This window comes from Accipiter gentilis, chromosome 31, assembly GCF_929443795.1.
Source record: "Accipiter gentilis chromosome 31, bAccGen1.1, whole genome shotgun sequence".
Taxonomy (NCBI): Eukaryota; Metazoa; Chordata; class Aves; order Accipitriformes; family Accipitridae; genus Astur; species Astur gentilis.
This window is the reverse complement of record NC_064910.1, coordinates 15,213,285-15,231,291: the sequence shown is the minus strand read 5'-3', so window position 1 is coordinate 15,231,291 and position 18,007 is coordinate 15,213,285. Positions and strand designations below refer to the sequence as shown.

Below are 18,007 nucleotides of genomic sequence, written 5' to 3'. Positions count from 1 at the left end.
GGCAGCAACTGGAGCCAGACCCCGGGCAGAGACCCATGTGTCCGCAGTGCCGGCAGCTGGAGCGAGCGAGGGTCCGGGTGCCAACGACTGGGCAAAACCACGGGGCCAGCAGCCCCCAGCGTGGGACCGCGGGTCACAGGGGTCTGGCCCGTGGGTCTGCAGTGCCAGTGGCCAGACTGAGCGCCGGCAAGTGCGTGAACGCTAGCGAAGAGCCAGCTGAACAAGCCTGTGGGCTCGTGTGAGTGCCGAGTGTAACTGTGTTGATCTGTGTGGCTAACCATGTATATATATATATATATATTTATGTGCTCTGTGTGCGTGTGCCTGCTGGGGATACGTGCTCAGCCTCCCGACTGTTTGGACCAGGGGGCATGGAGCTGCGGCTGCCTCCCCTCCGTCAGACGGGGCCCTTTTCCCAAACAGCAGTAACCTGTTCCCTGGATCACGTTTCCTTTCATAAAGGCAGACTAGATAATCAGTTCAGGTGTAGATGTTCCAGGTAGGTATCTTAGTCCTTCTGTTTCAGTCTCCTAATAAAACCCCTCCTTTCTAAACATCTCGCAGAGCCGTTTGAGCTCTTCCACCCTAGTTCCTTAGTTTCTACTGTAGGATCTACAGTATCGTATCTTCTCCCATACCTTCTGTTGCAGTTCTGCTGGGACAAGTCTTGCCCCGTTTGTTCCCATCTGGGCACATCGCCTTATTCTACCTACTTTCCCCACTCCCTGACTCAGGTAACGGGATGTCCTCATAGTCTAGACATAGACTGAGAGATCAAAAAATGTCTAAAGTTAATATTGATTATATTATCATAGAATCATCTTACTTTATGGTAGAAAAAAATCTTTGAGTTGTTCATATATCTGTTGATTTTGCTTTGTATTGCAGAGATGCCAGGAAGTGGAGTGTACAAGAAAGAAAATATTTTACTTTGGCCTGGCAGGCAGGGCGTCTTTTAGGTAATAATTGCTCTAACATGCAGTAGGTGCAAAAGGTCAATATGCAGTATACTGGTAGTATTCTAAAATTATTCTTAATGCTTTGAGGGATTGAAAACTGAAGCAGAAGAATGCTTAATGATACTTAATAAGTTGTTTTAACTCTTCTGTAAAGTCATTCTGGTTGGAATGAACCTTGCAAAGTAACTAATCCAACCTTCTGAGAGCAGGTCAATACGGAATTCAGAGCAAGTTGCTCCGGGCTTGTCAGTCAGGTCTTAAAAGCCTCCAAGGGTGGAGACCATGCAGCTTCTCTGGGCAACATTTTCCAGTGCTTAATTCTTGCTGTGATTTTTTATTTTTTTTTTTTTTTTTCCTCCTCTGCTCATATCTAGTCAGACAGAACCTCTCCTATTTCAGTTTAGGACCATCATCTCATGTTCATACTATGCAGCTTGGTAAAGAGGCTGTCTCCATCTTTTCAGTAATGTCCTGAGAGATACTGGGCAGCTGCTGTTTGGTCGTCGTGAAGTCTTCTCTGGGCTGAACAAGCCAAGCTCTCCTTCAGCATTTCCTCATAGGGCAAGTAGCTACAGCCCCAGCCACCTTCGTGACCCTCTGCTGGACTTCCTGAAGTTTATCATCATCCTTCTGTTTTCTTCTTTCCTAATTTTAATAACTAATGAACTTTTCAAACATAATCCTTGTGTATTTGAGAATTTTGAGACTAAATAGTAACAGAAATTCATAGTCAAGCTTCTGCTCAACAGATACGATTAACTTATGAGACAAATAGCTTTCCACAATTATTTAGATTTCCTTGGAGTTGTCATTTTGTTGTGTGTTTAAAGATTGGAAGAGCATACAGAAACCTGACACTTCTTCTAGCTTTAACTCATGGCTAGGGAGTTGCATAGCACAAAATACACAACGTAAACATGGAGCTGTGGCCCTGTTCTGTTTCCCCTTCCCCTCTCATCTGTATTGCCCAAACGTGGGGGACGTTCTACATCATCTCCTGGGCAGAGGCCATCCTCCTTTCAGTATCATGGCTGCCTTTAATTTAAACTGTTTCTCATTTCTGTGCCACTATGTGATTTTGTTTGATGTAAGTTACTGGCACCAAAGATTTTTTTCAATAGAGGTAGTCACTGTAAAAGTCTGTTTTAATTTCTAACTTTATGCTTTTTGTATCATTGTGGAAATAAGTTCATGAATATTTTTCTGTTTCACTTAGAATTTCTTTCTCTACCATGCTTTTCTTCTTACTTCAAGAAGAAAAGGGACAGATTGTTTAAGGAGAATCTGGATTTTCTGTTTACAGAGCAATAAATGTTCTGAAATGAACTGCAGTTGTATAAGTTGTAAAATTGCTTTTGTTTGACAAGTTAATAAATCTCAGTGGAAGTTTTGAATGACTAGAGATATTAAAAGCTTGTGTTGCTTGACAAAAACAAACCAACCAACCACCTTTTTGTATTTCCTTATAAATACATCAAAGGCCTCAGTAGTATTCCAGTTGGCTGTGGCTCTCATTTTATTTGCAAATGCCTTTATTTATGGGTCTTCTGCACAGTTTGGTTTTTTGTTGTTTTTTTTTTTTTTTTTGTGGAGAGCATAAACAAAAAAATCACCTTAATTGGTAAAAAGTTAAAAATGCCATGGTTCTTCAACAAGTACACGTGTTCATGGTGCAGACAATGCAGTGCCAAACCTTCTGTTGACTTTTGCTAGTTTCAATAACCTTATGGATTTGGAGAACTTAAATCTGTGTTTTCAAACCTAGACCTATATTGATCTTGTGGATTCATCTATTTTGTCACTTTCATGCACAGACGTGCGAGACAAATCTACCCTGTTTCAACTGCAGTAACACTCGACTAGGATACCTTTTGATAAAAGGCTTGGGAAGCAGTATCGTAAGAGTATTTAGGGCTTGGATATTGATGTCATGATTAATTTAAGAAGTGGAAAGTTATCTGTTAGTTGTTGAGAAACAGATTTTCACTAGAATGCAGAAGGATGCTGGGATGGATAAAAACAAATAATCTGTCTTTAATTTTTCCTGTGTGTCTTCTTCAGATTCAGCAACAGTTTCTGGAATGGAAGCAATTGGAGAAAACAATGGGAAACAGGGTACAAATATCAGTGGTACACTGTACTGTGTCTGATACATAAATTCAGTCATGTTGGAGATACTTTAATATGTATCAGCAATGTTACATGGAAGTGTGGAATATGAATTACAGCTTATTTTGCTAAATTTGTTAGGAATTTTAGCAATGACTTCACACACTGCATTTTTCCAATTAGATATTATTCAGACAGGCAAAGTGTCATTGCATACGTTTGAATTAGATTGAACATTTAATAACAATGAAATATGAGATAATGTAGAATTAAAGAGTACTAACTTTGGTTTATCAATGCCTTCCCATAACATGTTTGATGCTGTGCTGGTGGTACTTTTATATCGAATTGAAGAACAGTTTTAGTTCCTGCCAAATCCCCATCATCCTGGGAGTTTGGTTCAGTCCTGACAAAGTATTGTGGAAGTCACCTTTTTCTCTCCAGCCCTTCCCGACTTACTATTCTTCACATTTTACTGTGTTTGATGTTAGCTTTACGAATGCATGCAGGTTTATATTTGTATAGAGAGATAAATATATGTGTAGAGGTATATTTTAAACTGTAAATAATACGTATATGCATTTGTATATAATAAACGTGTTGAATCCAGGAGCCCGGTAGCAGCGAGGCTGCTGCACCTCCCCGGCCCCAAGTCCATCCCGTGGCGAGGCTGAGAACATATTTCCAGTCGTCACACGAGGATGCACAGACGCATATAAGCACGTACACCTGCCACCCTCGCAGCGCGGCGCAGCAGAAACACTCAGCGCTGGCCCAAGCACATAGAGCACCACTGGCCTCATCCTGTTCATATCCATCTGTGCAATGAGGGTCTCTCCAGCAGCTGGATTGAGGCACCCAGCTGGCCTTGGGTCCCAGCCTCCCCAGTTGCTGGCACCTGGAGGGGTGAGCCCCCAAGGCCACAGCCCCACGCCAGTGCTCGGCGCAGATCCTTCTTCCCACCCACACCCACGCAGCGGATGGCTTGGACACGGCCCATCCCATGGTCCTGGATCCTTGTTCTCGTCCCGTCACCTCCTACAGCGAGTCTCGTGCACACGCAGACAGGTCTCTTGGACGGCCCCAGGTGCCACGGTCTCTACAGCGGCTGGCCAGGGCTACCCTATGCCTACCCCATCCCTCCGAGAGCCGACGCTGCCGGTGCTCCCGCCCGGAGAGACACGCCTGACTTCCAGGCCACTTCACTGACTTGCCAGTTAGTCCAGCGTGCTCTTCGCTGGTGCTCGCACGCTGTCTTGCACACCCGCCCTGGCTGCAGGTGCTGCGCTGTGGGCTCGTGGGACCACTGGTCCCACGGCAGGGCCGGCACTGAGACCTCCACACAGATGTGCACGTACAGCTGTAAGCCCTTGCCAGGAAAACCGTCAGAAATGGACTTTAATTAGAAGCGTGCAAAGACAAGCTCTTCTATGGCATAAACCAACGTGTGTGTATGTGTGCGCATATGTGTATATATGTATTTCCAGATATGAAAATGTACAGATCCCTCTCTGTAGAAACATACTTGGCAATTTTAAGTGGTAATGCTCCATAGATGCTCTTTGGACTTATTAGTAATGTGATGTTTCATAGTCACAGAAGATTGGAAGGAAAGATTCTTATTAGTTAAAAACTGTCTATCTAAGCTGTGCTGCTTTTCTCTGAGGAGGGTAGTTGGGAAGGCACCCATAGCAGGGAGAGGAACTTTTTTAGTTGATAGGGAAGTAGGAAAACACGTGGAAGTGGAGAACCTCGGCTGGCAGCCTGCAGCGCTGCCACTGCTAAGCACAAGACCATCTGATTGAGAAAAGCATTTAGAGCGTCCTGAGCAATGTCTTTGCTCTCCATCTAGATGCAAGATGCTGGTAATCTGAAGAAGGTCAAAGTGACAATTGCCACTTGATTTTGTAAGATTTTTCTTCCTGTTTCTTTTGGTAACAAAGTTAGAACTTTATCTAGTTGAGATTATAATAACAGTAGTTCTAGATAGAGTAATTGTTTCTTTCTGGTTTTAACCCATTATCTCTTGATATTCCATAGAACTACTTGTTAAATTACTGTGTTACTTGTCAGTGAGGAGACTGTTCTCTATGGCTTTGAAAGTATTGAAGTGTTTTATCTGCAGGTGCAGGGTCAGTGGAAAAAATGGAAGTTTTAGTGTCTTTTCTCACATTGTTTTCCTTGCTAAGACTAGAATTTACAAACCTTTGAAGAATACAAAACAGATGTCTTTAGCTACACCTTCAAGACGTGCAAACCCTGAACACGTATCCCCAAGATAATCTTTATGTATGGATGGGAAATGTCAGTCTTCACTCGTTAGACATCTCTTCTATCTGATTTATAAATTTTCTCATTATTGAATATAATGAATCTTAGCTGTATCTCAGTAGAAGTAGTTGAAATCAATTAGCAAAGTTCGTAAATGTAATAGAGAGGAAACACTACAATTTCTGAACAGAAAAAAATGGGGGATATTTCCTGTATACTTAACCATGGTGGTTGAGATTCTCTTTTGCTTCTTCACCTGACACCCTGTCCTCTTTTTTTTTTTTTTTTTTTTTGTACTCACAGCATCTTTTACATGGTAGCCAGAACATATCTTTCAGTGGATTGTGTGGCAGTGATACTTTGTCACCTTGACATACCTGTTGCAGTCTGGTTTCCCCAGGGAATCCTTATATACTGTCTGGGAGCCAAAGCTTCCAAGTTATCAGCAAAATGCTGCTTGTAGCACTCTGCTGCCTGTCAATTTATCCAGATTCTTGGCAATACCTGTGGCAGCGTCTATTTCTGAACTGATCGTGTTGCTGTGTTAGAGGTGGTTTCTTTCAGGTCGTGTGTTGTGATGGTTAGAGCGATGTAAAATCACTGTTTGCGGTATGCCGTGGTACTCTTACTAATATATAGGTGCACATAATTTGATTTTAAAAAGAAGAAAAGAGGGGTGGCCTGTGCTTAGGCAGACACCGCTTAGGTTTTTTCCCAAAATAAGTATGTGTTATAAGCACATTAACTCTCATTCAGGTGCTTGCTTGTAAGTTGACTGCAAGCATTTGCAGAGAAGGCAATTTGCCTTTGCCTTAACTGTGAAGAAACGTCTTTGTGTCAGTATTGGGGTGACTGAGACACTTCCTAATGGAGTGTTTTCTATTCTTATCATAGTTTCTCTAATGGTCACTTAGCAATATGTTTTGTCTGGGTTTTTTGCACATTTGTCATTCAAACCTTTAAATTTAGAAGTTCCATTACAGTGCCATCTGTCTCTGCACCAGTGAGTGTGGCTGCACGCTTTTGAAGAGGAGAGAAAAGCAAATTGATTTCATACTCTCAGAAGAAAAGATAATTATGATGGCTGGTGGACACCAAGTTGACCGTGAGCCAGCAATGTGCCATTGTGGCCAAGGCGGCTGATGAGGAGGAGTGTTGCCAGCAGGTTGAGGGGGGTGATCCTGCCTTTCTGCTCCGCACTGGTGAGGCCATACCTGGAGGACTGTGTCCAGTTCTGGGCTCCCCAGTAGGAGAGGCATATGGAGCTACTGGAGGGAGTCCAGCAAAGGGCCACAGAGATGATTAAAGGACTGGAGCATCTCTTGTATGAGGAAAGGCTAGGTGAGTTGGGACTATTTAGCTTGGAGAAGAAAAGGCTCAGGGGGGATCTTATTAATGTACGTAAATACCTGAAGAAAGGTTGCAAAGAAGACAGAGCCAGGCTCTTTTCAGTGGTGCCCAGCGACAGGACCAGAGGCAGGGGGCACAAACTGAAACACAGGAGGTTCTCTCTGAGCATCAGGAAACACTTTTTTACCATGCGGGTGGCTGAGCCCGGGCACGGGTTGCCCAGAGAGGCGGTGGAGTCTCCTTCCTTGGAGATACTCAAACACTGTCTGGACATGGTCCTGGGCAACTGGCTGTAGGTGTCCCCACTTGAGCCAGGGGCATGGGCCAGGTGATCTCTGGAGGTCCATTCCAAGCTCAGTCATCCTGGGATCCTGTGATTCTGTGAGTCCATATAAGATTTATGGAGCATTTGCTTATTTTCTGTATGAGCGTGTATGTATATTATGTGTATATGTACATTATGCGTGGGCAATCCATAACATAGTAGCACAATAACACGGCAGCAAGCTTTAGAGTAACAATTTCAACAGTCACAGAGAAATGGACGCACTGAGTTTAAATGGGAAATCAACCCTCATCCCTTTTCCAAAGACTCGCTCAAACTGTTGAAGGTCAGCAAAGGCAGGATACTTCAGATCAGTGGATTCGTTAGGTAAGTGGTGATTCTTACTTTTAATGTAAAATCATTATTGTGTTGGATGAGCAAGTAGTTTTCACTTAAGCATATGGCCTGTTGCAGTGTTTTGAGGACTTTGCCCATGAGAGGTCGATTTACAGGCAGATAGGTGGTAGTTTTCCTTTTAAATTAGTCTGCCATCTGTCAGCTTTATACCCTGTTGACATCTGGACATTATTTCTGATTGAAATACACAGATGAGAGGGTTTTTAAATAAAAATGGTATTAAGAAAGAGCTGATGAGAACCCGGATAATGATAAACTTGTTTCTTTGAAGAACTGAGTACCCAAAAGAAGTTACTCATGGCAGAAGTTGTGTGACAAGCATAGTTAGTAGTTGCTGATACCATGGCTGGTATTCCCAAGCTAATGTTAATGTTAAGCCAGTGTCATGGCTGTGTTCGTTACTAATCTAATATATCTTAAGCTGAATAAGCCTTAGGCTACAGAGAAAAAGACTATCTGTACAGACACCACATATATACACCATGTATTTATACACACACATACATCACAGAGTTAAATAAGCATGTTTTTCTATTTTCATTGTTCATCTGAAACATTCTTTTACATCTTATGCCCTTTATTCCTTTCACTGAAAATGACCTGTTATTCTGCCTGTAGGCATGCTTGAGTCAAAAGAAGAACTGATAGCCTTTGGTTGAGGCAGCTAGTACCGTTCTCATATCTGGTAGAGCTGGTCTAATAGAAAAATAGGTACGGCTTGATAACTGTGGGTCATCAATGAATTTAAAAAAAAAGCGTTTCCATGCAGTATTTTAAATAGCTAGATGATATTATTAGGGTAATTTTGACAGAAGTGTTTTGAAATATATTGCAACAGGAGATTAAGACTTAAATAACTTTCTATATGTGAATTCATTTTAAGAGTGTATTAATTTTCATATTTGTAGAAATATTTGAACCTGGAGTTTACAGTGGAAAGAAATTTTTTAGAGTAGACTGTTTTAATGATTGAGTACCATAAAACTGTTTGATATTCACTGGCTTTCCTTCCTACAGTTTTCATAGCTTGAAATACCTGGATAATTATTGCTTCCCTAAAATAAATAAAGCAAGCTGATAAAAACAAGCTGGAGATTGTGAAAGAGATTACTTCTCTACTGAACTCAGAAAAAAATAGTTTTGACATTTTCTTCTTAATTTTCCTCCTATTCTTAATATATTTTTCTCACCAGTAATAACTGTATTAATCTAGTAGATCTTGCTGTGCACTTAAAGTTAATCCCTCATTCAGGGTTAGGAAAGTGCTCTCCTTTGAATTAATTATTTCTCATAATAAATAGTTCAAAAGGGGTATATCATACATAGTGTATGTAGAATATGGTGTTCAGTATTAATTCTGTTACTTTTGGTGGTAGATTTCATGTTCTTTAGAAGTACTATATTTAGCACAGAGAAATACTTTCTTAGGTAGAGAAAATGTAAGAAATTTTGAGTTCTGAGCTCTGTTTTGCCTGCACGGTCAAAGCAGCTTTGCCAACTAAGAGGCTGAGAAATCATCTTTTGAAATCATGAGGGCGGTTACTTAAATAGATCTGATTATCGATGTAATGAGGCATTTCATTTCAGATGTGATATTTTTAGATCACTGTGGCAAAATAAATTTTGGAATTGCGATGTTTATAACTGTAATCCCCTGCCCACAGTTGGGCTTGTGTTGAAAGAGCAGGCTCTGCAAAACTTTCTACAGCCATTTTGTGATTTTTCACTGACAGTCTGCTTTAGGCAAATGCAAGGCATGCCAGGAATAAGACTGTATTTTGAAGGGGTGAACCCCTCTGCGATTTAAACACTGCCCAAAAAGGAGGATTTCTATTCCTCTTGAGTGTTCCAGTTCACTCCCAGCTGTTACGTGGTTGTTCTCCAGTTTATGAGCCTGATAGGAGAATAGTTTTCTATTAGGCTACAGAGTTGATCCACAGAAGGACACACAAACACAACACCCATCACTAGGAGACAGATGGAAACATACACCAGTTAACAGGAGGTTAAAGAAATAGAAGGAAGAAACACTTTTCCTTGGCAGCAAACCATTAGTTTGGCTCAGCTACTTTTGAAACTACCTCCTAGGAACAGGTTAGGAGCCTGATTAGCAGAAAATTGGCTAATCTGGTCACTTTTGCTTTTGTCTTAAATATGTACATGAAATTTAATCTAATGGCATGTGATGGAAATATATTTAATTGAAGCATGTATTATCCTTGCATGGATGTAACAGTAATCTTATAATTACTGTTAATACTACTGCTATTTTACAAGTTCATATTTTAGTGGAAATAGTACTTTGAATATCAGTGAGTTCAAATGAAAACATTGAAGTAATTCTGTTTTAGAAAATGACCCCTGAATTGACCCATAGTCAAACCTTCATACTGTTGTGTTTCAGAATCTGAAGCTTTACACGTTTGTATCTCTTTATGATGATAATTTATTTCCTTTTTCAAAATAGTGTGTTTATTTCAGATTCAGTGGTTCTTCCTAGTGCTGATTATCTTAAGTTTATTCCTCCTCCTTGGATTTGCATTTCTTTAACCCTCTTATGGGGTGTGACACTCTCCAAGATAGTACATTTTTTTAAAGATTTTAGGAGTCATTCTTGGGTTTGGTTTCTGCTGGAGTAAAACCAGCTTTTAATTTCCTGCTTTCATGTACTATGAAGTTATTCTTTCAGATGTCATAAAAAATTATTTATTTTTTTCTTTTAAAAGTTAAAAAAGCCAATTTCCAACAAAAGTTCTTTAAGATTCAGTTCAGGTGTTTACCCAAATTAGGAGTTAATATTTTTTCCAGCTTACTTTTGTACTTTGTTGTCCACCTTCCTCTTAGAAAATCTCTATTGAGAACAGAGAATTGCCATTTTTAATATAAGTATTTGTTTTCTGTAGTTGAAATATGTAGAAAATTATAATTTTGTTAGTGTTTTGTTTGTTTTGCTGTAAGGTGCTAGTTTGTGGCTTCGCACTTGGAGTTTTATGCTATTAATCTTAAATATTCTCTAAAAGATAACTTTCAGCTGTTTGAAGTTTGAAAGAAAATCACTTTTCTTTCTGATCGTGAAGAGTTAAAGTGTAACACAGCTACGTCTCACCGAGTCGCTCCAGACCGGTGACACTGTGTCATGTATGGTTCAATGAGAAGCTTGTACTGAATAGAAAAAAAAGACCTTTTCCATGACTTTTTTTCACTCCCAATGAAAACCTGTTTAAAGGAGGAAGTGACTTTATGTCTGAAGCATATGTGGATTGTTATTAACACTTCTGTCAAAGATTATACAATAATTAGGATGTTTAGATCAGATTACGGTAAATTTCAGTACGCAAGCTGGTCTTTCTGTGTAGGAAAGTAACACTGGTCAAGGAGATATTATAGAACAAAAAGAAACTATTGCCAAAAAATGATTCTGCTTGAAGAAATTTGATTGCTCCATGAGAATCAGCTGCCTTCTGCAGCACCTGCTGAGCTGGTTCGGGGCAAGCGGTGGCATCCAGTTACACGGAACAGGCAGGTACCTGCCGTCCTCAGCGTGCTGTGCTGCGCCTGCAACTTCGCAGACGTTCCCTGTGGCAAAAAGGTCATTGCATTTATTCAGGAAATACTTCTGATACCTACTTCCAGTTTCAGTTTGAGACTTAGAGTTTGGATTCATCAAAACGGTTCCTCCTTTGGATGTACCTGGTTTGTATCTCTGATGTGTTTGCTCATGAGATGGGGCCAGCCTCTTCTCCAAGGTGCACAGTGATCGCGCAGTGGGCAACCGGCACAAGCTGGAACACGAAAAACTCCTGCTAGATGCTCGGAAAACCATCTTCACCATAGGAGTGCTGAAATACGGGAACAGGTTGCCCAGGAGGCATGCGGAGTCTGCATCCTTGAAGATACTCGAAGCTCACCCGGTCGAGGTCCTAAGCAGCCTGCTCTGGCTGGATGTGCGTTGAGTAGGGGTGTTTCCAAATGGCCTCCAGGGATCCCTTCCGGTGTAAATTATCCTGCGGTTCTGCGCTCTGCATGCAAGGTGCAGTTACTTGAATACGTTGTGTATTACATGTCAAGAAAGTCAGTTGTTTTAGTAAAGGTACTTCTGTGTGGGAGGGAAGGCAGCACAAATCATCTATGTCATTGCACAGGATTTCTTTTTAGGGCACTTTTAGAGGTACGTGGCCTAAAAAACCCCAGCATGTTACGTGGTATGAGTAGCCTCAGTAGAGAGCATCTTGAGTATTTGCCTTGTGTTCTCCGTAAAAGAACAATACTCTTCTATGGCTAATCCGAGCTGCAGTTGATTGAGTTAGATTTCTGCTGCCGGGATAATTGGACACTGTTTCAGAAACGCCTGGGAATTTCTTGAGGCCTGTAACACAAGTTGCCATACAAAGTTCCCAGTGTGCTGTCCTCTAAACACACAGTCCTCTGTGAAAAGAGTGCTCCAGCCATCCGGAATGATCAGAGTAACCCCGCATGTAAATGTGACCTTCTCCCTGCCTCACAGAGCCGCTGTGTCTGGGTCCAACTGTCACTCACAGAAGCACTTTCTTTCACTTGGTCGAGTCTTCAAAACAAGCAAGACATTTGAAATTTCTCCTCCTCCTTCCCCATCCAAACTGTTTTACTCCTTCTGGCCCACCTTAAGATAACGTCCCGTCAACTGGTTTGTGAGAGGGTAGCTACTGGTGTGGGCCAAAATGTAAAGCGACATTTATGCAAAGAGCTGGAAATGCGGAGTGATCTAATTATGTGCATATGTAAGATACTTCCTTTTTTAATTTTTTTTTAATTATGCTAATTAAATTTGTTTTTATCTTACAAGCCTTCCGGTAAATCATTTGATTCTTGTACTGGTCTGCAACATACTCCTAGTAGCAAGTCTATAAAAATCTGAATTAAAAAGCATATGTGCGTATAATTTCCAAACAGATCTTAATATGAATCATTGAATCCTGAAGAATGGTGGCTGGTAGTTAGTATTCTGGATACTCTGATGCTTAATTCATTTGATTGTAAGTTTCCAGCTTGTTTGTTCATTTGTTATAGCATTTAAAAACATCTTGGCTTACTCCTCATTTTTCTTAATGGAACCAAGTTGTGCGGCTGTAAGCTGCATGACTTTCTTAAACAGCATATTTAATATGATTCTGTTATCCGTAGCTAGTCATATTGGCATATGTCCTTAAAATAAAATGAAGTGTAATTCATTATTGCTACTGAGACTTTTCTGAACTATTTCTGGAAAGATCAGGAGAGAAACATTATTTCATTACTGTTTTTTGTTAATTCTTTAGAGAGTTAACACAGTGGGAGGCCAAAATTGCAAATACTGTAGCTGCTTAAAATGCATTTATTCAATAATGTTTCAGTAACTCTGGTGGTAAATGGGTCACCCAGAAATACATTTTCTGCTTGTTCCTAGATACTTTGTATATCAAAGCATAGGAAAAAAGGAAACACAAGTTACCTAAAAAATAGCCCAGCATCTGTGTTATGACATGTTGTTGAAGTTGTCAGTCTTTCCTCTCTTTGTGCATTTCCACCACCTCCCATAAATGATAAACAGTATTATATATCCATTGTAAGGGTTATAGATGGATCTGTGTTGTATTCTGACTTATATTATGGTTCTTGAAAATTCCTGGGTCACTCACACTAGTAACACAGTTGGTCAGTAGTGAAATTATTTTGAAAATCTGAAAAAAAAGAGTCAGCAAGGAAAAAGAGATGAAAGTTGTTGAACAAAACAAAACACGTGATTGCAGTAGTAGTATCTTTCAGACTGATAATTTATTTCTTAGATACTACTGAGTTTTGAATTATGACCACAGAGTATGGGCTAGTTTTTCACAATGAGGAAAGTAAAAATATTTTTGGAAGTGAATAGTCAACAAGTAACCTGTAGAAATGAAAGGCCTGACCGTCTTCTGGTTCACAGAGGTGAGCAATGTCGTTCTGAAATCGACATGAGCTGGCTGTACTTGAATTTCTTCCTGCAGCCTGTTTTGGGGCTCACTTTGGTGCCCATTGAAATCAATGGGGATTTTTTTAGTGATAAGATGGAATTTGAATTAGCCCTTAAATGCTTATAGAAGTCTGCGTTGTGCGTGTATATGTAAATTAATGTATAAGGTTACCAAATGTTTCCAGAGTGCAAATTTTACAAATAACACATCTCGCTTTTGACCACTTGATTTGATCATGAAGGAGAAAAATCAATGGTAGGTAAAGAAGTTACAGACATATAATATGCAGTCCATAAGAAGCCCCCCCCCCCCCCCCCCCAAAATGTGTCACATTCTGATACCAAATGTTTCTGTGTCATTTGAGGAAAGAAGATGCAATAATCTTCTACTGTCTCTTCTCACCAAGCACAGGAGAGTGGTCCTGTTCAGAAGTTAGAGAATGAGCAGACGGATAACCTCTTCGAGGTCTTACCAGCCCTTTTTGAACCTGTGATTTGAAACCTCAAAATTCCACCGTTTTCCCATTTTGCTTTCATTCAGCAGGAGGGAAGAATAAAATTATTAGTCTTTATTTTTTTAACCACTTCTGTCTCCAGAATGTGTTTTGATTTGGGGTTTTTTGGAGGGTGGTTTTGGTTGGTTTTGTTTGTTTGTTTTAAGTCAGAGTGCATACATGCAGTGGTAGTGTTTAATTTGCAGATGTATTCTATGTGTATAAATTATGCCATCTTTAGTCTCATCCTTCATTCTGGTTTAGAGTTGATACAGTAGGGTCATACATGGTCGAGGATATTTGTTCGATAAGCCCTCCCTGTGCATATGTATTATCTTCACAGGTTTTTCAAAATCTTAATTTCAAAACTGATTTTAATCTTTTGTCCTTCCAGACTTCATGGTTATCACTAATAGCAGTAACACTTGTGGATATCCCTGTTAGTTACGTAAATATTCCATCCAGACAGACATTTACAGTTTATAGGTTGGGGAGGCCCTGCTGTACATACCAAGGGCTAACTGGCACTTTTCTTATATTCTTAAATTTCATGTAGGAAGATGAGGTAATGAGGTGCTGCAGTGATTTAATTATTTCTTCCTTTGGTTAAGTGATTAATTTTTCTTTTTCCAGGTTCATAGAGTGAAATATAAATTACTATGCTTTACTACTTTACTTTTTTAAGCATCTAGTTCATTCCAAAGTGAAAACTGTCCTATATTAGTATGACCTTTTGAGAGATCTCATACCAGTTGTATTGATCAATGACACAAGTTACAGAAATAATGCAGAGAAGCAGCCAGAATCTCAGCTGAAGTCTGTATAAATCTCATCTGTCTCTCTCAGTTGGAGTGATGCTGATGTTGCAATACTTATGCAAAACGGGGAAGAACTTGGCTGCTTTCATATCTCTAAATTTAGTATGTGGGTGGGCCAGGACAGTGAACAGTTTATAACATCTCTGTGCAGCAAAGTTAATAAATCCATTTTGTATGTGAACCTCTGCAATCTTTTCGTCATCCATTAAAAATGTTGCTGTGCTGTTGACAGTAAGTGTCAGTAGCAAGAAAGACTGGAGGAAGACCTAGTACACTTATTTCCTGTAACGTTAAAGCCACTGTAATTATGGGTCATTTGCCTGGCTTCTTTGGTAATTAAGAGTTTTAATTGCTTCTAGTTCCAGGGAATTAGTTAAGCTTTTCATTATGCATATTGCCTTCCAAAATCATCTGCTCGTCTGGTACAGTAAGCTTAGTGACATCATGGAAGTCAATTAGGTCTTTCAAGGCAGAGCAGTGAAGTACATTTCTTTGTATGGGCTGCATTAGAAAAGGTTTCTGAAAGGCCTTGATAATGCTGTTCTGTGCAACATTTAAGCTTAGTCTTCAACAGGCAAAGCCTGTCAGGGTTTCATTTACTCAAAGTGCTTAGGGTCACAAACTAAGGTATTGTTAAGAACAAAACCTATAGGCAGAACCGTGCTTCCGTTCTAACAGCAGTTGTTCCAAGCTTTGCAGGATCAGCTGGTTACATATTTGTAGTTAATAACAGTGATAATGATCAACATTTGAAAACAGCCCATTGTTCAAACTGGAATTCAGTGACTGTATAAAGGAAATGAGCACAAAAGAGATTGGTGTGATTCTCTTGGCTCACTAAAAATCATTAATTAAGTTTTACTTTATTACATGCAAGGTAGAAGGCAGCTCTTACTTTCTCTTGGCAGACTCCAAGTGGTTGCTGACATGTTGACAGGCAAGAATCAATATTTTCAAAAGAAAGGAAAGCAGAAAGAAAGGGATAATTCCCTCTTCCACAGCATCTGATACAGATGGGTATATATAGTGCAGACATTTAATACATCTTGCAAAAATGTTTCCTTGAAGATAATAAAGTTTTTTGCAGGCTGCAACTCGGTTCTTTTAGAGCACAGCCAGAACAGACAAACATTGTGCATACCGAATCTTCCCTGGAGAAATAGTTGTGTGTTAGCCTAAAAGATACAGTATGCTGTTGTATGTTCTCCCAGTGTGTCATGTCTGGATTCAGTCAAAAGTTAAACTAAATTTAGTAAATCATTACTTTTACCCATTCGGTATTAGTTGCCACAGTCTATTGTGTTGTGAAGAAAAGGATAAGAAAATCCATCCTGGGTATGTAGGAAGGGATTTGGTAGATCGATAGTGACTGTAGAGAAGGGCTTAATGCATGAGAGAGAAAGTGGTGATAAGGCAGAGTTGCACTGTCTGAAGGGTGTGGGGAAAATTGCACTAACCATCCCAACATCTGTGCTAAATTACTTGTGGCGGTAATTTTGGTAGTAGTAGTAGCAGCAGCAGTGCTAATAATATTGACAATAAATGCAGTCTGAATTGCAGAAGTGTTAGAAACCGCTTGTCAGCGTAGATCAGAATTTTTCAGATGGTTGGATGCCAAAGGTTTCTCTGGATTGGCCATGACCAAAAATTCAGACTCAAGACTGGGTAACATCAGGAAGAGGTGCTTCATTATATATGCTCCGGAATGAACTCCAGAAGCATTATCTTTTATTATATGACAGTTCAGACTAGATGATTTGTTACATATTTATGTTATATATTTATTATTAAATAAACTGATGATAAATTACAAAATTCACATAAATAATGTATTGATTATTTTTAATAACTTTACTTCCAAACTGCAATCTTGAATGATAGTGACTATTGTAAGACATGGAACTTCTACCTGACTAAACTGTCTTTTCTGTGAAAGTAACCTTCCAATATAACTGCTGGTTTTCTTTCTCACCATTGCTTTGGAAGAATTAAGCAAATAGAGCATGAATTCAACAGCACTCTCTGACAAGTGACTTCTGTCTTAGTCTCCACTCATCCAAAGTCCTAACACTGACCTAGGCAGTACTCTTCACCCTCTTCTGCATGTAGGCAATGCCACGCTTGTAAGTGAAAGCACTGCTTTTGCCATTTTGCAGGTTGTAAAAGTTGGTCTCGAAGAGTTAAATTGCCTGCTTATAAAGGTATTTAAGCACTTGCTTAACTTTACTTTAAGCTTGTGCTTAAACCCATCCCTATAAAACAAATCACTTGGGAACATCTGGATAACCAGTTGCTGGGATTTAAGTATGCATGTTGATGTTTTTTTGAATTGAAATGAATTTAAGGTTAATTACTATGCAGATGTTCGAATTGAGAGGTTTGCCCTTGTTCTAATTAGGGGTGTCTAAGCCAGGAATTGAATTTAGCTCTTCTACCAAGTTTTATTTGGGATCATTCTCTCTTTTCAAACAAAAGATTAAAAGTTCATAGTAACATTATTCTTTAATTTTTTCCCCTCACCTCCTTGTTTCTCAGTGTCTTGTGTTTGAAGATTCACCACTTGGAGTCAAAGGAGCCCTGGCAGCAGGAATGCAAGTGGTTATGATTCCAGATGAAAAATTAAATCCGGATCTTAAAAAGGAAGCGACACTACTGCTGAACTCCATGGAGGATTTCAAACCAGAGCTGTTTGGTTTACCAGCATATGATTAGTGCCCAATGCCTATGAGCATATATTTGACTGGCGATCAGGAAAATGGAATTAAATGGTTTTATGGTTTTATGATTGTTTTGCATCTTTTCCTCTCTTCCTCAAAACTAGAGCACAAAATTACAGTTAACACCAAGTCTTCCACATAGTACCTTTGAAATTTGACTGGACTGTTTATGATTTGTCCTAATGATAAATGCTAAATTAAAGCAGCATTTCATCTTGTGAAGTGAATCCAGCCTTGTTCTCTGCACATCATGAAGTCTTCTGGAATGGTGGGTTGACCCTGGCTGGATGCCAGGTGCCCACCAAAGCCTCTCTATCACTCCCCCTCCTCAGCTGGACAGGGGAGAGAAAATACAAGGAAAGGCTTGTGGGTCAAGATAAGGACAGGGAGAGATCACCCATCAATTACTGTCACAGGCAAAAGAGACTCGACTTGGGGAAATTAGTTTCATTTATTACCAATAAATCAGAGTAGGGTAATGAGAAATAAAACTAAATCTTAAAACAAATAAACAAAAATCTTCCTCCCACCCCTCCCTTCTCCTGGGCTTAACTTTACTCCCAATTTTCTCTACTCCCTCCCCCCAGCAGCGCAGGGGGACGGGGGTTGGGGTATAGGGTCAGCTCGCCACCCCTTGTCTCT

At 39.9% G+C, this 18,007-nt stretch overlaps 1 protein-coding gene across 1 annotated transcript in view; it reads left to right on the top strand.

Annotated features, from left to right (window-relative positions):
* The window catches only part of PUDP (pseudouridine 5'-phosphatase), a 73,431-nt gene extending 55,839 nt beyond the window's left edge, over positions 1–17,592 (top strand). The window contains exon 4 of the mRNA XM_049834697.1: positions 17,184–17,592. Within this exon, the coding sequence (XP_049690654.1) occupies positions 17,184–17,360 (177 nt within the window). The 3' untranslated portion in view covers positions 17,361–17,592. The remainder of the gene's footprint in view (positions 1–17,183) is intronic.
* The last annotated feature ends 415 nt before the right edge of the window (positions 17,593–18,007 follow it).